Source organism: Phacochoerus africanus, chromosome 3 (assembly GCF_016906955.1).
Source record: "Phacochoerus africanus isolate WHEZ1 chromosome 3, ROS_Pafr_v1, whole genome shotgun sequence".
NCBI classification, from domain to species: domain Eukaryota; kingdom Metazoa; phylum Chordata; class Mammalia; order Artiodactyla; family Suidae; genus Phacochoerus; species Phacochoerus africanus.
In genome coordinates this window covers 143,620,872-143,642,826 of record NC_062546.1, presented here as the reverse complement: position 1 = coordinate 143,642,826, position 21,955 = coordinate 143,620,872, and the positions used below count along the sequence as shown (strand labels likewise).

At 38.8% G+C, this 21,955-nt stretch overlaps 1 protein-coding gene across 6 annotated transcripts in view; it reads right to left on the bottom strand.

The window, feature by feature from the left end:
- The window catches only part of METAP1D (methionyl aminopeptidase type 1D, mitochondrial), an 81,314-nt gene that overhangs the window by 19,072 nt on the left and 40,287 nt on the right, over window positions 1–21,955 (bottom strand). The window contains exon 2 of one of the 6 annotated variants that reach the window (XM_047772884.1): window positions 3,065–3,177. The exons of the other annotated variants lie outside the window; for them this stretch is intronic. Coding sequence (XP_047628840.1) covers window positions 3,065–3,092 — 28 coding nt within the window. The 5' untranslated portion in view covers window positions 3,093–3,177. The remainder of the gene's footprint in view (window positions 1–3,064; window positions 3,178–21,955) is intronic. 6 annotated transcript variants of the gene reach the window in all.

Below are 21,955 nucleotides of genomic sequence, written 5' to 3'. Positions count from 1 at the left end.
AAAGAAAGGTATTCTGCGTTCTAGTACAATAGTAGCACGGCGTATTTATTACCCAATACTATATTTACATAAATGTTTGACAAAGGAAAACTCTTTTAATGGGAAATAAACATATAGAAACATCTGCTAAACACTAGGTCTATAAAAAGAACAATTTCGGATGGGGTACCTTAAATGTAGCAATGTCCAGGATGACCCTAGATTCAGGGCACTGTTTGGGTGGCTTTATATTCCTTAAAGCCGTTTTCCTTTCATGAATGCTGGACAAATTGCCAGCTGCACTTTTTGCCCTCGATAGGATTACTACTCTGTGTTAAGTTCATGTGCAGCGAAGCATTATACTGTAATGAATGCTCAAGTCAGATAAAGACCAAATAACAAAAATGTAGGGTGTAACCCTGAAAGAAAACGAATGTAGGGACCTAAAGTACCCACAACAGGAATTTAGAAATATCTATTAAAATTTTAAATGCCCACATCCTTAGACTCAGCAATTCGTATAGGACTTGCCTGTATGCAATGATGGATGTGTGAAGATGAACTGCAGCACTGTTTGTGGTAGGAAAAAATGAGAAATAATCCAAATGCCCATCTGTAGGGCACTGGTGAAATATGTTATGTTAAATCCACACAACAAAAAAAAACTATAGAGGTATTAAAAAAGAGAAAAAGCTAAATCATTTCTACGTATTGATAGGGAAAGAGGTCATACTATATCGTTAGGAAAACAGCAAATGCTGAGCAATATATCTAAAAAGCTCAGGAATGTAAACACAGCTTATACATTTAACATAAGCTTGTATACGCCTATAAAATTTCTGAACACTGATATTTATCAACAATGATTATTTCTGGGGCATGTGATTGGGGTTGGGGGCAGGGAGGAAGACTTCCTGATACATTTTATTTTCTTTTATATGGATTTTTTTTGTTTTATTTTGGCTTCATCCATGACATGTGGAAGTTCCCAGGCCAGGGACTGAACCCATAGCAAGCAGTAACCAGAGCCACAGTAGTGACAATGCTGGATCCTTAACCCACTGAGCCACCAGGGAACTCCCCTGATAGACTTTTTAAAACATTCACTTGCATTACTTTTATAATTAAAACACCAGGTTAACAAATCCCCAACTTGCCATAATTACATGGCAGGTATTAGCAAACCACAGCCCAAAGGGCAAATCCGGCCTGCTGCCTATTTTTACATAGCCCACGAGCTAAAAATGATTTTTACATTTATAAATGGTTGAAAAAAACAGAAGAAAATAACATTTTGTAACATGTGAAATTTATACGAAATTTAAATTTCAGTGCCTATAAAAGGTTTATTAGAGCATAGCTGCTCTCATTCATCCATGGCTGCTTTTGAGCGACGGTGGCAGAGTTGAGTAGTTATGACAGAGAACATATGGCCCACAAAGCCTAAAACATTTACTATCTGCCCTTATAAAGATGTTTGTCAACTCCTGGTCCAAAGCACTGGTTTTCAAAATGTAGTACCCAGACCAGCATATTAGCATCACATGGGGAAGAGATGCAAATTCTTGGCCCCTCCTCAATTTACTGACTCAAACTCTGGGATGAAGCCAACAATCTGCCATATTCTTTCCTTTTTCTTTGTTACGGCATATGGAAGTTCCCCGGCTAGGGGTCGAATCAGAGCTGCAGCTGACAGCCTACACCACAGCCACAGCAATGCAAGATCTGAGCCGCATCTGTGACCTATGCCTCCAGTTTGTGGCAATGCCAGATCCTTAACCAACTGAGAGAGGCCAGGAATTGAACCTGTATCTTCATGGACCCTATGTTGGGTTCTTAACTCACTAAACCACAGCAGGAACTCCAGCAATCTGTGTTTTAATAACCCTCACCCCAAGTGACTCTAAAGTTTGAGAATTATCAGACTAGAGTCATCTTTCAGCTGTGAAATACAAATTGCCAGTGAGTATTGGCTCCAAACTCAAGAGCTGGTGTTGGGAACTAGAGGATGCAAACAAACAAACCCCAATGGTCATTGATGCAGTGTTTTAAGTTTTACTCAATGAGGTTCTTCCATAAAGTTGAATGCAATATTGTTGAATCAACCTTACAGAGGTGTTTCAGGTATTATTTTAAACAAGTCCAAATATCAGACAAAATGCTGCCAGTAATGTTACTTTTTTTTTTTTAAAGTTGCTTGATAAGAGGCAGGTACATATTCCCTAAAGCCTAGTACAATCTTTCCCTAAGGACAACACCCCAGCCCTAGGATTATTAACTGGTCTATGAGGGGCAGGGTGGTTTCTTAGTGAAAGCAGATGGCCAGAAAGTGGACGCCTGGGCTGTCATCTCAGTTCTACCACTTGTTAGCTGTGTGGCCCTGAGCAAGTGAGTCCCAGGTGAGAATTCATTAGAGTTGAGTATGTAAAAGTGCCTTGCATTTAGTAGATGCTCATAGAAATGGTAGTTCCTTCAAGAATACCTAAAAAAGTCAAACGAGAAAGAAAATGCGCTTCTCATACTGAGAATTTATTATGTGGCACTTACTATACGAGGCACTTTACATATATTAGTTCGTTAATCTTCATGAGAACCTGTGAGTTGCGGAACTGTTACCACTCCATTCCACAGTTAAAGATGCGGAGGCAAACACAGGTAAGTAACTCCTTCAGAGTGCCAGAGCTGAGGGAAAGCAGGTTAAGGTGCCTTCATAAAGTGTATGACCCACGTTCGCATGAGAAAAACACACACAGGGAAACACTCCCCAGATGTAAAAGACATCATAAAACTATTAAAAATTACAACTACTGGAGTTCCCGTCGTGGCTCAGCAGAAACGAATCTGACTAGCAACCATGAGGACGCAAGGTTCAATCCCTGGCCTCGATCAGTGGGTTAAGGATCTGGCATTGCTGTGAGCTGTGGTGTAAATGGAAGACGCAGCTCAGATCTGGTGTTGCTGTGGCTGTGGTGTAGGCCAGCAGCTGTAGCCTGATTTCACCCCTAGCCTGGGAACCTCCATATTCCGTGTGTACGGCCCTAAAAAAGACAAAATAAAATAAAATAAAAACTACTACTACTATTATCATTTTTCCAAAAGTAGTGAAGGGTCATCCATCTTCTTTCTCAAGCCGAACTCCCTTTGCTGACCAAATACATGCTTCAGTGAGGTGGCTCACAGAGGTTTTGGCTGGGGATTCTATGGGTATAGAATGGAAAATCTGGGTCCCAGGCAAAGCCAAGGAAAGGATCAGGTGGAATCAGGCTCCCTAACTGCATCCCTAGATAGGACCAAAGATAACTCCTACGTGTTTCCCTTCTGAAAAAATTCATGTATTATGATGACTATTAACAATGATAACACTAATAGAAATGGTAACAACAGTGGTTAACACGTAATGGTCACTTTCTTTAATCAAGCACAGTGCTAGATGCTCTACAGACAATTAACTCTTACCAGTTCTGTCAGGGAGGTAGGCAGCTGTGGATGTCATCATTTTATGGATGAGGAACTAATAAGGCTCAGATCTCTGGTGGCCCCAGTTGGAGTTCTTCAAGTCCAAAGTCCATGCCACTCTAAGCCGCTTTGCAGCAGTATGCATGGGCTCTAGTAGCTGACATGCTTTGCTAGAGAATGCATTTTTTCAGGGATGTGATTTAAAAGAAAGTTGTTGTTGTTTTTTTATCATGAAAAAAATAACTATCATGGGACCAGCCAACATTCAGAATGAAGGCACTTTTCATGAAAAGTCTTAGAACTGATCTAACTGGGAGGCATCGTGGTAGTGAATATAACACAAGCTCCAAGTCGTGACATGGATATGAGTTACCAACATTTCTGAGCTCTGCTTTCTTTGCCATGACAGGATCTCCTCTCCCCCTCACTGTCCTCCCCCTTTCACCACTAGGCTGGTGAGAACACTGGCTAAGATAACATGTATTTGTAAAGATCCTTAAAAAGCAGGTGCTCCATAAATGCTCGTCTTTTCCTTTCCCTTCTCAGCACTCAATATGTCTACCTGTGGGCCTTGAAATTTACTCATTCTTTTATTTGTCAGGCACTTACTGAGCTCCTTCTATATGCCATGCTTTGAACACGGGGTGAACTAAGTGACAAAGTCCCTGCCTCATGGAGCTTATATTCCGTGGTGAGACGCACACAAGAAGCAAACCAAAAAATACATTCTATTACATCAGATGGTGATAATCCTGATGACAAATGAACCAGAGTGACAGAGCACTGGGGCTAGAGGTTCTGCTCCTGGTCCTGTCAAGGGCTGTGTGACCTCAAGCAGTAATGACAGCAGTGAACCCTGGCTGAGAGTTTACTGCAGCCAGGCTGAGCACTTCACAGACACTACCTACTGCTACGGAAGGCTCAGTACAATGAGGGAGCCGAACTACCTAATCTTGGAGGTCTCTTTCAGCTCTGACATTGGTGCCTTTATTCAGCACTTCTGATTGTCCTTCTATGTCCCAGACAGTGCGATGATGTAGATTTTAGGACTCATGAAGAATTTTTTCAATGTGACTGCTAATATGAAAGGGAGATCATCTTTATCAGCATTATCAAGTTCAAGTACACAATCATTATGGGCGAATCTTTCCTATGTACTTAAATTCCAGGCCTGGACTAGGGTATCTGAACAAGGCTTTTGAGACATTCCCTTCTAAGATGAACACCGTTGCCAACATACCTGTCCTGCCAAATGATGGGCTTGCTGCCAAAAAGAGGCAGGCACCCCCACACATGACTTAAATAACCGGAACACAAGCTGAACATATCCAATCTGTTGACAATTACGGCTTTGCAGTGTACTCAGCAATTCCACTTTCATAAGATGTTTTTTTTTTTTTATAGGAAGCAAAATCTTTCCTTTCAATCTGGTAAAAGATACCCTACGAATGTTGTCACAAAGTAACAGGATAATAAGATACCATACCGTGTTTATTCCACTAACTATTCATTACAAACCAGAAAAAAAAAATTTAGTGTTTTCACAGGTAAAATAAATAAGTGCCTTTTTAGAAGATAATGGTCCTCCAATTAACATGACCGAAAAAATGAGGGGGAGAGGAGATCCTCAACTTTGTTTATCATAGTGTAATTAATAAATAGTAATTACAAAAAAGATTTTTGGTTGTGCCCATAGCATGTGGAAGTTCCAAGAATCGAACCTGAGCCACAACAGTGACCCAAGCCACAGCAGTGACAATGCTGAGTCCTTAACCTGCTGAGTCACCAGGGAACTCCAGCAAAATTTCTAAGGGCAGAGTGAGCAAAATTAAAACCCCACCATCACAATTACATTCATGATCACAAACTAAGGTATCTACTATAGATCATTCTAGAAAAGGTTTGCTGAATTTCCTATATATTTCCTTTCTTTATAAAAGGTCTGCTTTGTGCATCCAAAATGAATACAGTGTTACACATCAGTTCTATCTCAATTTGAAAAAAGTAAATAGAACTGCTGATACCTTCTTATAACCACATCCAACTTCCAACTTGCCACCGTCAACGCTACAGCTAACTTGATGCACGTTGTCCATCATCAGAGTCAGGGACACCAGCCAGGTTTCCATCAGTCACAGGACTGGTCTCTCAGTCTTCTGGCACCATCATTCACCCAGGACCCACAGCGAACCCTCTTTTGTTAAAGCTCTTTTCAGGAAGCAAGGGACAAGTTGACTAATCTGAAGTTTAGGAGTTGCCAGTAGGAAATCATCAGAAACCTCAGGAGAGGAGAGCCCCAGACCAGCAAGGAGCTGCTTTGGACTAATTTGATCTTACAAGACAGGATCGCCATGAGTGTTGTTACTGTCAATTATGTAACAGAAACTCATTATAGGGTTTCCTTAGGCAGTAAATCTATACATTATTTGCTACTAATACTGGAATATTTACTGTTCTCACAGGTAATAATAAGAATTTATTTTCAGTGTCATAAAAATTCTATCAGCTCCTGGTTTGAGCTGAACGTTGAAAATTATAGACAACTGCTTCTCTCCCTCCATGGAGGAGCACCCTGTGCGGTCTGAATGTCTCTTGAAATTGCTATATGTCCTTTGGGTCCTGCAGCCCATGTTTCATATTCTAAATGTGTATTTGCAATGTAAATCTAGGTTATGGTTTTACATATTTTCATATCCGGTAATAACATCGATCTCTAAAAGCTGTATTTTATTTCCCTTTACAGATTAAGTCTGAAAGGTGGGACTAGAGAATTCAAGTATGATGGGGTAGGAATGCATTTAAAATAACGAATGTTGCTGCACGCGGCATGCCATATATTCATTGGCCTCTTACTCAGGGTCCATTTTAATTGTTATCTGTGCGTGCCTGGTACACCACATAATGAAATGCTTCCATTTCACCCATCGAGCCCTGGGTTTTTATGTGCACCTTTACTAATGACCCTTAATTAAGTCGATTTTACCCTTGGAAATGCAAGTTTTCTTTTGGTCAACAAGTATTTTTAAGGGAGAGGTCTGAATGAACTTTCAAAGAGACATTTAAAATGCTTATTATCTTAAGCGGTTGTAAAACTGAACAAAGTACATTTGTACTCAAGCGTGGACTACCAACACCTCTCTGTTTCACCGTGTGTTTCCAGGGAGGCACTCTCACCCTGCAAGAGTGCCGTCAGTCCTCAGCTATGTTATCTTTCAGAGGCTTCATGTATCCGCTAGGAAAAAACCCAATAAAGTGGCCTGTATTACTTTATATTAGCCAACAATGTCAACCAGAGATAATGTGTAATTTAAAGACACCCTGTAAAATGTCTCGCTAAACGTATTTTTTCATAATGATCAGCAAATGCCAAAGTCAAGTAACTAAACTATTATTTATAGCATATCAACATCTAATTGATTTTACAAATGGAGGCAATTATTTTGGATAAAGGGAGGAATGCTTGCCAGATTTAAATGATTTATGATTACTAAGAGAGAAAACAACAATGTTTTGCTAATTCATTTTCAAATATGGCTCTTACACTCATTGATGATTTTAATTTTAAACCAAATGATTTGCTAAAATAATACAGTAGTGCTTTTTTAAAGCGACTTGGTGACAGCAATCGGAGATATTTTTAACCGTCTAGAAATATTGCTTCCTACAATAGGCTCAGGAGGGACCGTACCATAGAAATACATTTTCAAGGTGCTGATTTAGAACCACAAGAAAGATCACACTTCATGAACTCCAACCAATTACCCAGGGTAGAAGCGCAGGCTCTTATAACACTGTGTGCTTCAAATCCAAAAGAGAGCACCGTGAATGCAGCCATGTCTTACATTTCCTGACCTAAAACACTGACTGCCCGATTGATGGGTTTGATAACTTGCACAAACGTTGCAGGAGGAAAATTAAATAGTCTGCATTACTCGATGTGACTCCCATTGATTTTTTTATAATCTAGTACCATGGAGTACATGTTTCAAAAGTAAATGAGAAAGGCTGAAAGTTCCTTCCCATTTCAAGGAGACCGCAAAGCAGAAGAGAAGCTCGCATTTCACAAGAAATAACCTGTGCATCTGTTGAAGAAGAAGGGGAAAAAGAAAAAGAAAAAACCAGCTAGGGGAATGCCCCAGGCTGAAGCAGATACTGATTGGGCAAAGCTAAAGGACAAGAGCCCTTGGAACTAAACAAAAGCAAATTCATTCTGTTGACAGATGTTGATTACATCAAAGCAAAAAGGAACTTCCCCAACTCTCAATTTTTCTAAACAATTAATACTTCTCTACAACCTATACAATAAGGACAAAGCAAATTTTTAAACCAATTGTGATCAACATTATTAAACTTGTTTTTAAAAAGTTTCAGTTGAGTTCTGGTATGTTTTTAGCTATGGGCTCCTCCAAACAGTGCCTTATTCATTCCCATGGACACGTCTGGGGAACTAAGTTGGCCATGCCATCAGCCCCTTCCTTCCAGGGGTTAACTGCTCTGGCTGCCAAATAAAATACAGAGCAAGCCATGTAATTATGGAGACAGTCAAAGGGCAGGCTCTATTTTGAAATCTATTTGCACAGACAAGGTCTTCCAATTGAGCTTACAGGAAACAAGCTGGTAAAGAGCCTCCTTTTCCCCAGATGCTTTCCACACTTTTTCTCCAATTCAGGAAATCATGGATATGGACACCATACACCATTGCTTCCTGGATCTTCAGCTAAGATGCTATTACAGGGAGAAGAGTGGATCTGTTTCACCAACCTGTAAAAAAAAGCCCTTTTTTCTTTTTTCTTAATTAACAGCATTTGGCACCAGCCCTTGGATGATAAAGCTACAGTGTTTATTAAACAACATTTCTCAAGAGAATGCAGGCCCAGTTGTTATGCAGGTGTTGGAAAACAGATCATGTTCTTTAATGCTCAAAATAAAGCACACAGTCAAGTCTAAAGTATACAGGCATAAATGCTTGTCTGAAATAAAGATTCTACTTGACATCCAACAGTATCCTTGAAGTTATTTACAGCTAAGACTGCTAAAACAGTAACAAAGATTCCACAGAAATAAAAAAGAAATGAGTAAAGTATTTTAAGGAACCAAAAAAATCACAAGTCACTTTCATGCTGAAACATAAAAATTTGTCTTGGCTACGTAAAGCTCTAAGCGCGCAATTTCTATGAGACATCATAGAAATCATTCTCCTATTCAAATAAAATTGGGCCACTACTCCTAATAAAAGAAAGTAGTCAAATGAAGGTGAGATAGTAGAGTCTTCCCCACACATACCAGGCTATGGATGTCAGAACTCATCATCAAGCTCATAAACCAAAGCCTGAGAGTCATGGTTCTACAGACGATGAGCTGGAAAGCCAGCCACGGAGCACTTCTGGGAAGAGGAGGGTGGCAGCCTGAGGGGACCCTCTACCAATAATAACAACATTCAAGAATGATGCCCAGGTCGCGGCAAAACATGACCTTCCCCAAGGCTCCATCGGGAAGTTGGCTCCATGCTACATCCCTCTTCCTTTAAAAAAAAAAAAAAAAGTATCAATAGCAACTGATAGAGAATAATGTCAATGACAAGTTCAGACATGGGTTTAGGAAAAATACTTAATTTTGCTTCTTTACAAAAGCTAATTGGATAATTTATGTGATTATTCATTAATTTACACCACCAGCACCCAGGGAGCTGTGACTTAAACAAAAAGCATTCCCTTTTTCCTGAGAGACAAAACACCCCAAGCTATCCTTGGAAGACAGATCGATAAATACACCAATTTAATAAAGTAGACTCATGCTTGTGGGCCTAGAAAAAAGTTTCCTTTAGCCTGGCCCAACCACAGCTATGGGAGGGGTATCAAAAATTATAGTAAAGGGTAATAAGAACTCAAAATCTAAAACTAAAAGCAGATCATTTGATGGGTAAGTGGAAGTTATACAGAAATGATTAATCTGGAAAAGGAACTAGGGCTATTGTATGAAATTTCTCCATTTAAGATGAAACATGTTTAGTTCAAAATCTGAATTTAAATTCATCTTCATAATCGTAAAATACTGAGTCACACTGAAATAGTATATGCTTAGAAAATCCCACTGTCTCTCAGCTAAAGTTTAGAGAAAAGCAGCTTTTTAGCACTTCAACAATACATACAGTCAGGCAACTTCTTGGACAAAGAAATATTGTACCCTTCCATGGGAAATAAAGGAGCTATTTACTAGGGCTTTGGTTAAAATGTAATAATTCATTCTGGTTGAGCCCTGTGAAAAATGTCATCAAAATATCATTTTCTGTGCCAGATTTTCTGGATGCCGTAATATCACTGAAATACAGAATAAAAGACAAGCTGTGATCAGAGTAGAAGTACGACACCAAAATGAACCAAAAGCAAACATTCGTTCTGTCAAAGTACAGGAAAGCATTTCACACAGTCCTGATAGCCAGAGAATGCACACTTCCAGTTTAGCACAGAACATCTGGCAAACTTCAACTTTCCAAAGTCTCTCAAAAAAAAACATTCCTGTTACTTCACATAATTGGGTTAAAGAAGAAGAAAAAATAGGGAAAAAATGATATTAATGCACACAAATAAGCATCAGAGAGAGCAATTTCACAGAAATAACACATGGGATCCAATCTTAGAGAAAGTCCATCTAAAATTATCATGAGTTTTAAAAAAAAAACTGACATAGTAAGAAAGTCCTTCCTTGATTCTTCTAAAAAGACTGCTCTTAAATACTACTGTCATGTAAAATACCCCTCAAAATATTAGTTATCTGGATTAAAATATCCAGTAATAGAAGATGCTGGGTCTTATAATTTATGATCAAAGGCACAGCTTTTGTATGAATATTTTTCAACTGTATTAAAGCATTTGAAAAGAGTGCAATTTTAGTCTTCTTCTCACAACAGTGTTGAATGAATTCTATATGTAACATGCTGTAGTTATATTTTTGGATGTATTTCTTTTTCTCTCTTTCTCTTTTTGTCTGTCTTTTCAGCATATGGAGTTACCTAGGCTAGGGGTCAAATCGAAGCTGTAGCCTCTAGCCTACACCACAACCACAGCAATTGGGATCTGAGCCACACCTGTGACCTACACCGAAGCTCACATCAATGTCAGATCCTTAACCCAACCGAGCAAGGCCAGGGATCCAACCTGTATCTTCATGGATACTAGTCAGATTCATTTCCACTGACCCATGACAGGAACTCCCTTTCTTTCTTTTTATTAGAACTTTAAAGTTATTTATGCAAACAATTGGTATAAAATAGCTTGGAGCTTTGACTCAAACTGCAGTTTCATTATCAAAAAACCCCTCAAACCACATCTTAGTATCTTCCTGAGAATGTTTTCGCTGTACAACTCCAAGTGAAAGGCATGAAATAGAAAGAAACCATTTGAATATAAATCCTACAGTGGTATTTTAACAATTATAGGAGTTTTGCCTCTGCCCTATAACCAGGCAATAGAAGCGGTAGGCAGGCAAGTCGGTCAATAAGCACAACCTAAAATGAGAAAGCTAAACTCCAGGAAAACAACACATTTTCAAGCTTCTGCAGTTGAAATTACACAGATTCAAGACAATAGAAGCCAAGATCACTCATCAAGGAGTGATTTTCATAAAAAAACAAAGAGAAAACACACAGTAGCCTCTTCAACAGAAGAAAGAGTTCCAAATTACCTGAAGGCAGCTTTTGGAAGTGATGTAGTTATGTTGCCACAAATAACTTTACATTCAATTCAACTGTGTAGACTTAGTTAACCACGTGAATAAATAACTACTCCATAGCTTTAAGAATTAATGCAAAAGGTACACTGTATTAAAATGGTACAGGCTTAAAAGGGGAGTTCCATAGAAGGCTGCTTACAAACTGGCTTTTTTTTTTTTTTTCCCAGATGTGGATGCTCAGCTCTAAAACCATTCTTTTGTGCACTGAAGATTAAAAAAGAAAACCACCATCACTACCAAAATGTATACTCTATCTGTATAAAGCAGACTGCCTCTCATATCTGAAAACACAATATTACTTGAAAACCTCAGCTGACCGAGATCATTTACACTCAGTGGAATGACAAATTCGTCATCTCATTTTCAGACTGAAGTCTTCAATATAACCACAGTCCTGAAATATTTGATGTGTCCAATATTTGAAGCATGCTGTTGTCTAGTGTGAATGTTTTTTGAACTATACTTCTACCAGAGTGTTACAAAAAGAAAACCAATCCCCAAAGGCCTAAATAAAACCACTAATTTGGAGGTAAAAAGAAACAGTGCAATTTAAAACACTTTATATTTTGCTTATGAGTGCGCCATGAGATTTTTCTCCAAAAGATGTGCCTTCCCAATTACATTTTCTTGAGTGTTTAAATTGGTTTCCCTTCTGCAAAAATTAGTTGGTTTACTTGGACAAGTTGATTAAACTCACAAAGCCTCCATTTCCGCATCTGTTAGAAGTAATAATAATACCTTCCTCATAGGGTTGCTAGGATAACTGTATGACATAAGGTATGGAAAGTGGTACAAGATAAGCACTTGATAACTGGTAATTATGCTCACTGGTTGCCTGACTGTGGGAGAAGGTCACTCTAAAATGGACTAATCAGTAGGTAGGAGTTCCTGTTGTGGCGCAGCAGAAACGAATCTGACTAGGCACTGTGAGGTTTCGGGTTCGATCCCTGGCCTCACTCACTGGGTTAAGGATCCGGCATTGCCATGACCTATGGTGTAGGTCCCAGATAGGGCCCGAATCCAGGGTTGCTGTGGCTGTGGGGGAGGCCGGCAGCTGTAGCTCTGATTGGACCCCTAGCCTGGGAACTTCCATAAACCGAGGGTGCGGCCCTAAAAAGTAAAAATAAATAAATAAATAAAATGGACTAATCAGTAGCAGAAACCTGCCAGAACTCTAAAATGCATTTTGGATCATTCACAAGGTAAGTAATTCACAAAATATCCCTGAGATCCTAGGTTGGATCCTGGAACTGCTACTTAAAAACCATGCTATCCAAAGCACTGGTCCTCTCCTGCTTTATCACAGGACCGCCCTGGCCATCAAATGAGTTTGCAGAAGTATAAATACTTTACAAACTGGACAGCATCTCATGATTGTAGTGTACTGAGAGGAAGCTGAATTACGCACAAGCTAATTCTGACATTTTTCTGACAGTTCTTGGTAGGGCCTTGCTAGAAAGCTGATGGCTAATGGTAAAGTCTAATGAAAGTCTCTTCTTCCATTTAGAAGCATAAGAGATCCCAGCTTTTTTCAAGACTAACAGCTTTCCAAGCACTTTAGTATATAGAAAAGTTTTTTATATTTGTTCAAAGAGTGGGAGGAGAAAAATCACATTCTAGAAAGATTCCACTTGGCAGAGAAGACATTCCCTGTGAAGCTCACTATCAAAAATACTTTTGAGAGAGCAGAATGTTGCTATTTTTACTCTGTTACTAAAAGGTATTCCGTCAATGTTATGCTTATCCATAAACCACTATGTTGTCCTTGGTAACCCCAGTCATTTAAAGTTTGTAAGAATTTAAACATATTTGTTTCTGTGTGCAATTATTTAAGAGAAATATTCAAAAGCTCACCAAACTTTAATGTTTAAATGTACCAAGAAGTCTTCTCTGCGTAAAAATTCCTGTTTATTAAACAGTGATACGAGAAGAACTTATTTACATTTCAAGCATTGCCAACATACATCATTTATGACAAAAAAGGCAAGCACTCCATAAGAAATGCTCAATCACTGTCAATCACAAACACTAAAATATACATAAACCAAAGCAAGCCATGTGAACTGTATTAAACTCAGCTAAACACAGAATTACCAACAGAACAAACAAAAAAACAAATAATTATCAGTGAATCGGAGACCTATTTACACGATACACAAAATAACTTGGAAAGGTGTAACCATGGTTACCCAATAGCCTAAATTCAGTGCTTTTTAAATTTGCATTTATTTAAACATGTGCAAACGATGTCCTTACAAAATTTAAATGTCTCAAAAGTTGTCAAAGCTTATCTTTGTTATCTGATCATTGATCAAAACAGTTTCAACTATAAATTAGCTGTCTTTAAAATTATACAGGGACAAACTTAATGAAACCATGATAAAAATGTCAAACAATTTTTTCCGATTTTTCAGCAAACTGTTATTTTTCACCACCACTGATTAACAATTGAAAAAACTCAACTATACACAATAAATCCCATAACAGTTAAATAATATTAAAACATGCTTTGACATAAAGACTTTTCTTTGACTCACTCTGTTGCATGGAACTACCCTCACTTCTTCAAATTAGCTCCTAAAGCAGAAATGCTAAGAGCTATTTCAGTTTATAGGTGATTTTCACTGACAATTACCATTTGAATAGTTTAATTTTTAATGGTACAGTTAGTCCTAATATCTTCTATTTTGTTTCATGAGCTACAGGAATAAAACATTATTTTGTAGTTCACTGGCTCCCACACTTAAGATGTAATGTTCAGTGTGTATTTCATTATGTAGATGAGCAATGGATGTTGTTTGACATGATTTAAATGGGTCAACAGTATTTTCCTAGTCACATTAATCATTCAGACAGCTAGAATTTTTTTAAAAGGCCTCGAGAACTAAAACTAGAGAATCTATTCACACAAATGACACTCACCACTGGTGGGTTATCTAGGATGTGGTTAAGGAGAAGGAAGAGTTACAGACTTTGAACACATGTTTCATTATTTATTTGGAAACCACTTCAAGACCCTAGCTCTATTTTCAGAATCCAAGTGAACACCCACAGGGACAGATTTCTGAGATACCAAACTGTAATTTAAAAAAAAGAGAGAGAGAGAAAGCACTAGATGGAAATCTATGAAAACTTTTTCATTCGAGAATAAAGAATAAAATTTGGAGAGCCCAGTTGCAAATGAGAAGGGGCCCCAACAATATGACCAGGCACATAGTGTCTATAAAACAACAATACAACAATGGGAGAGGGAGGAATGGATTGGGAGTTGGGACTGGCACACACACACTCTTAGATGTGAAATGGATGGTCAATGAGGACCTGCTATACAGCACAGAGAACTCCACTCAATATTCTGTGATAACCTATGTGTGAAAAGAATCTGGAAAAGAATGGGTATGTGTATAAATAGATATCACTTTGCTGTACAGCAGAAATTAACATTGTTAAAAAGCTATACTCAATAAAATGTTTTAAAAATGTATTATGTAGGAACATACATGAGGGCATGGCACTCACTCTGGACAACCACCATGTCCTCACCTGCTGATGCTCCAAAGAAGTGAAGATGAGAAGGAGAAAAAGCAAAAGCGGACCAGGCCTTTAGAAACAGCTGCAAATCACCTCGCTCTAGCTCTGACTCAAAAGGAAGAATTTGATAAGGAACATGGAAAGTGACAGACATGAAGTGATGAAGAGCGTTTCCACAGGTTCCTCTTTTCACCATCATGACCTCTCCACGAAGTGTGATACGAGATGATTTGGTCTACATGGCCAGGCGATGTGCCTGGAGACTACCCTGGACAACCGTCCTACCACTTTGTTCCATAGATGGTTATGATGCTTTCTAGTAAAAATTAGATGCTTTCTAGTAAAAGTATGCAAGCAACATGCAGTCACTTCCCTCCCACTGGAAGCTCTTCAGTGGCTCTTTGACAGCTGTGAAGAAGACAGTGTCCAGCATTAACTTTTTCTTTCTGAACCCACTTCTCAAGGGTCATCCTCCCAAATGGATGTGCTCTGTCCTCTCCTGAAACCACACAGAATGAGTCACAGTTCATGGGACACCATGTTTCGTTTTGTTTTTTTCCTGATTATGAAACTGGTACATGGCTGGCATATAATATTTTTGTAACAACACTGAGAAAGCATAAACAGTATGAAGTAAAAAACAGTAAAAAGCTTCCTCAAATGATTGCTGTTAATACTCAGCAAACACACTTTTAGACATTTCTCTATGTACCCATTAATATATTGTCATTATAGTGTTTTTGTTTGTTTGTTTTTTGTTTTGTTTTGTTGTCTTTTAGGGCCACGCCCTTGGCATATGGAAGTTCCCAGACTAGGGGTCAAACTGGAGCTGTAGCCACAGCAATGTGGGATTGGAACTGCATCTGCGACCTAAACCACAGTTCACAGCAACGCCAGATCTTTAACTCCCTGAGCCAAGCAAAGGATCAAACTCGCATCCTCATGGATACTAGTCAGACTCATTACTGCTGAGCCACAACGGGAACACCATGTTTTTATAGTATATTAATCTATCACATTTTATAAATATCCTGTTTGTACATGTAGTTTTTTTTTTTTTTTTTTTTTTTGGCTACACCCTTGACATGTGGAAGTTCCCGGGCCAGGGATTGAACATGCACCATAGCTGTAACCAGAGCCACAGCAGTGACAATGATAGATCCTTAACCCACTGAGCCACCAGGGACCTCCTGTACATGTAGTTTTATTAACTATTATTTTGAAAGCAATTAATCTTGCTCCACATTATATGTGGAAGATACCTGTGTTTAACAAAAAATATAGATCTATATAGTATTTTTAACCTCCTGAGTTTTATTACTGGTTTCATTTTTTTTTTTTTTGGCCACACCCACAGTATGTGGAAGTTCCCAGGGATCAAACCCATACGACAGCAGTGACAATGCCAGATCCTTAACCTGCTGAGCCACCAAGGAACTCCCTGGATTTACTTTTTAAGATTGCTATTGTGAATTAAAAACAATTATACAGTTGTGTGCTACCTTGTTTCAATTTTTTCAGTTTTCCATTTGCATTTCAACCTTGTTTAAAGTGTTTTCTGCCATTCGGTTGGTCTTACATTGAATTTATGGATTAGTCTAGGGAGACTATGACTCTCTAAACTATTTAATTGTCTTATTTAAGAGGTCTTACATTCACTGAAGTCTTCTTTAATATATATTAGTAGACATCTAATATATTCACAGAGGTCCACATATTTATTGTGTATACTTGTATATTTTATATTCTGGTTGCTATTATAAATGGAATGTTTTCCATTACATTTTCTACCTAAATATAGGACAGTAATTTATTTTTGCATATTAAACTCGTTTCTCTTTAAAGAAACTTAAGTTTAAAAAGCTGAAGTATAATACTCCCATGTTGTATTTTTATGCTTCTTAATACATCAAAAAAAAAATCAAACATACATACAGACTCATAAACTTTTTCCATTGGAAAGAAGTGAGTTGGAACTAACTAGGATTACCTAGACTTTCCGTCCCTTTTTTTTTTTTCTTTTTTCTTTTGTCTTTTTAGAGCTGCACTGGCATGTGGAGGTTCCCAGGTCAGGAGTCTAATCGGAGCTGTTATTGCCGGCCACAGCCACAGCCACAGCCACACGGGATCCTTACCCCATTGAGCAAGGCCAGGGATCGACCTGCATCCTCATGGATGCTAGTCAGATTCCTCGTGGATACTAGTCAGATTCGTTTCTGCTGAGCCACAATGGGGAACTTAGACTTTCCTTTCTATCACTGCCAATTCACCCTGCTCTTACCTCATCTCTCTCCCCAGTGTTATCCTCCCTCTTTCCAAATGTGAAAGTCTGAACTAGGTGGCTAACAGGTGCTAGAAGTGCCAGCAAATTAAAGGCACCAAATAAGAAGTGCAGATTTTTTGGGAAAGGTTTGATATATAAAACACTTCCCCTCAAAGCAACCACCTAATCATGAGGGGTGTGGGGAGAGAATTAAAACTTTTAAACTTATAATTCTACATTTATTTATCTAATTTTACAGCTTGGTCTTGTCTTTGTATTGAGTTATGTGTCTGAGTTGGGCTGGGGCAACCATAACCTTTACAGTGCTGGGGTTCCCGTCTCAATTCAGCCCTTATGCAACTGTAACTATGCCTGCAGGCACAAGGCCTGAATGCACTGAGCAAACAGCACAATTATGAAACTCCCCCTCATCTCCTAACAGTGAAAGAGACCAAGAACTTTAAATAAATATAAATTTAAAAACGAATCTGCCACCTTTCTAAACAGGGTCTCTGTATAGCTCTAGGGTCCTCTCATATTCAGTGTGACTTCCCCCTGGGAAGAAAAAAATGTCTTAAAGTTATAGAAGGGGGGCCAGGGTGTGTGGGCGAAATCCTCTCTTTATTGTTTCCTTAGAGCAAATGCTCTTCTGATGTCTTTTCTTTCATGGGTTTTAGAATACTACTTCCAACTTCACCTGAAAGTGTGGAAAATCCCCTATGACATACAGTTGGCAGAAAAAAATGACTGATTTTTTTCCCATTAAAAATATCTGATTCACAGCTAATAGCATGGTGGATTATAAACCCTCTTCTCTACTTTTACCTACATTTGAAAATTTCAATAACAGAAAGTTTAAAGAGAATTTGATCTGGCACCAAAAAAAAAAAAAAAAAAAGGCTTTCCTAAAGAATTCTAAGATGTGTGGGAAATGGATGCTCTTGATACATGAAAAAGCAAAGCATTTAAAAAGAGCATTGACCTATAGTTCTTTATTTTTATTTATTTTTTTTATGGCCACACCTGTGCCATATGGAGGTCCCTGGGCCAGGGGCTAAATTGGAACTACAGCTGCGACCTATACCACAGCTGCAGCACTGCCAGATCCTTAACCCACAGAGCAGGCCAGGGATCGAACCCAGAACCTTACAGTTCCTAGTCAGATTCATTAACCACTGCGCCACGATGGGAACTCCTATTCACATATTTCTTTTTATTTATTTATTTATTTATTTATTTATTTTTGTCCTTTTGCTATTTCTTGGGCCACTCCCGCAGCATATGGAGGTTCCCGGGCTAGGGGTCGAATCGGAGCTGTAGCCACACGCCTACGCCAGAGCCACAACAATGCAGGATCCGAGCCTCGTCTGCAACCTACACCACAGCTCACGGCAACGCTGGATCATTAACCCATTGAGCAAGGGCAGGGACCGAACCCGCAACCTCATGGTTCCTAGTTGGATTCATTAACCACTGTGCCACGATGGAAACTCCCCTATTCACATATTTCTAATTTGCAATTCACAGCCTTGCATGCTTCTTGGCAGTAATGTTGGGGTTGAGTTTTAGCTGCTCATATACTATGCAAGTAAAACTCCTAAAGAACATTATAGCGACACAAGCAGGCACCAGTTTGCAGCTTGTTACTGAGTACAGTGTGATGTAAGGTGCTAGCTTGGATCTGGAAATTGTCTGAGGCCAGGCCATCATGATGAGGTACAGAGAGGCAAGAAGTCTTCATAGAAGTTGAACACTGGAAGTGTTGGAAATACCCTACAGTGAGGGAAGTTCCATTTCTACCTTTGTGTCATAGACCCTCAGGCAGCAAGATTTTTTGCACAATGGTTTGGGGCCTTTCAGGTATATTTCAGGGATAATATCAAATAGGAAGGCTATAAAGACTGTAAAGGAGCAGGGGACTGACTTGGACAGAGTTTATACTTACAACTAATGTTTCATCATTACCAAATCTGCTCTGCTCTCAACTCCATTGCCATGACTAGATGACGCTGACCTCACTGGATAATCTGAGAGACTGGCAATCTTTGGGTTTGGTGATTGCTCACTTCAGAGCTCATAAATATTATGTAACTCTAGTCTTTTTGCCTCTAGCCAACCATCCTGACTGCAATTTTCGGCCAAAAGTGGCAAACTGACATTGAGAATTTATGAGCTCTGCCATATTAGTAATGCACGTTTCCTTTTGAATTATTCTAGCCTGTAGCCTGCAGCAGATTATAATTATCATTCCTTTTGCCACACAAAGATCTACAAGTGGTTCAGGTAGCTACATCAATGTTTCAATGTTTTATGTAGGCAGGTAGATAAAAGCCCATATACCACAAATGAAAAGCAGATGGATTTTTATATTGCTAGAATGTTTAAATAGCTAATTAAAGCTTGGTCCCTGTTACAGTGTGTCTACAGAAAAAAATTCCTTATGAGAGATGCTTTTCATTTTATTCTCGGACAAATGCATGTTGTGGTTTGCTTGAAGCAGAGTATTCAAGTAGTCAGTGATCCATACCATGGATAAAGTTAGTTCTACACCAAGACAAATATGTGGTCTTAGCTATTTGGAATGCATTTTCCTACATAAACTATGTGGCTAAGTTCTACGCTAGTCCATTTGCCCATAACATAACTGAAACACTACACATTTTCAATGAAAACAAAAAGCTATGGAACATTTCTGCTGCAAACATCTAATATTTTAGCTACATTATGGGTTTTCTGAGCTAGCCTGGAAATGTTGCTGTCATTTATACTGTGGCTTCTGGTGGGAAACATGTTCCACATGGAAATGAGGAAAAGTGAAAAGTCCACTCTAGAGTCTCCTACCTGTCATTCTCAGCCTCTTCCTCTCCAGCTCTCAGTAGAAAGCAGGTGGAGGCCAATTGGCCTTGAAAGTGAGAGAGAGGCCAAGTCTCATTCCTTCTATAAAAGCTGTACCAGCACCCACGTTTGGATCCTCAGTCTGCTTCAGCTTCTTCCAACTTCTAGAGCAAGCGAAAGGAAGCAAATCTGTTTTGAAGTTCAAGAGACCCCCCTTCCCTGACCCTTAGCACCAGAATGAACATCTCAAGCCCCAATACAGCCTCCCTGAAAGGAAATATGGTGGTTCTGCAAGACTACTGTCACTATCTGGCGCTTACCAATATGGGCTGGAGGGCTGGTTAATAATTGTTCATAACTCGGAGTTCCTGTCGTGGCTCAGCAGAAACGAATCTGACTGGCATCCATGAGGATGCAGGTTTGATCCCTGGTCTTGCTCAGTGGGTTAAGGATCCAGTGCTGTTGTGAGCTGTGGTGTTGGTTGCAGACGCGGCTCGGATCTGGCCTTGCTGTGGCTATGGTGTGGGCCGGCAGCTATAGCTCCGATTCGACCCCTAGCCTGGGAACTTGCACATGCCATGGGTGCACCCCAAAACACACACACACACACACACACACACACAGAGTTCATAACTTAGATGGAGCCAGTGGAACTGGATGGTCTATCTCTAGTTACAGCTCTGAGATTTACTAGCTGCCAACCTTTAGCAAGTTATTTAATCATTCTGTGACTCAATTTCTTCATCTGTTGAAAAAAAAAAGGGGGAAATAAAAAAATTGTGATGATAAAATAAGTTCATATGTATTAAGTACTTATGTATGATGTATTAAGTACTTATCAGTACGGCACCTGGCACACAGCGATCAAGAAGTTGAGCTACCACTCATTATAGGTTTATATCAATATGAATGAAAAACATACATAAATGCTCTATTCTTTTTTAAAGCTATATTTTTTTTTTCTGGTCTCCAGAGAGTTGTGGTTAGGTAGGAAGGAAGAGGTAATTTAGCAAGTGGACATTAATGCTCAGAAACAGTTTCTATACCTCTAAAATGCTCCTACACTCAAAAGGATGGTTCAACATATGCAAATCAATCAAGGTGATACACCACATCAACAAAAGAAAAGACAAAAACCACGTGATCATCTCAATAGATGCAGAAAAAGCATTTGATAAAATTCAACATCCATTCATGATAAACACTCTCACCAAAGTGGGTATAGAAGGAATATCTCAACATGATAAAAGCTATTTACCACAAACCCACAGCTAGCATAACACTCAACAGTGAAAAACCAAAAGCCTTCCTGCTAAAATCTGGAACAAGACAAGGATGCCTACTCTCACTGCTTCTATTCAATATAGTATTGGAAGTCCTAGTCCTAACAATCAGATAAGAAAAAGAAATAAAAAGATATCCAAATTGAAAGGAAGAGGTAAACTGTCATTATATATAGATGATATGATACTCTATATAGAAAATCCTGAATACTCCACACAAAAACTATGAGAATTGATAAAAGAATTAAGCTAGGTAGCAAGATACAAGATTAACATACATACATTTGTTGCATTTCTTTATACTAACAATGAAATATCAGAAAGAGAATGTAAAAAAAAAAATCCTTTTTAAAATTGTGTCAGGGAGTTCCCTAGCAGTCTAGTGGTTAGGATTTGGCACTTTCATTTTTCCTAGCCTGGGAACTTCCATATGCCACAGATACGGCCCTAAAAAAAAAAAAAAAAAAAAAGATAAAATGAACTTAAAAAATAAAAAGATTATAAAATAAAATTGCATTAGAATAAAATACCTAGGCATAAACCTCACCAAGGAGGTGAATGACTTACATGCTAAGAACCATAAAATATTAATAAAGGAAATTAAAGAGGATGCAAAGAAATGAAAAGATGTAATTCCCATTGTTGCTCAGTAGTAACAAACCCAACTAGTATCCAGGGGGACTCAGGTTCAATCCCTGGCCCTGCTCAGTGAGTTAAGGATCCAGTGTTGCTGTGACTGTGGTGTAGTTTGAAGATACGGCTTAGATCTGGCATTGCTGTGGCTGTGGTGTAGGCCAGCAGCTGCAGCTCTTATTTGACCCCTAGTCTGAGAACTTCCATAGCCATGGGTGGAGTCCTAAAAAGACAAAAAAAAAAAAAA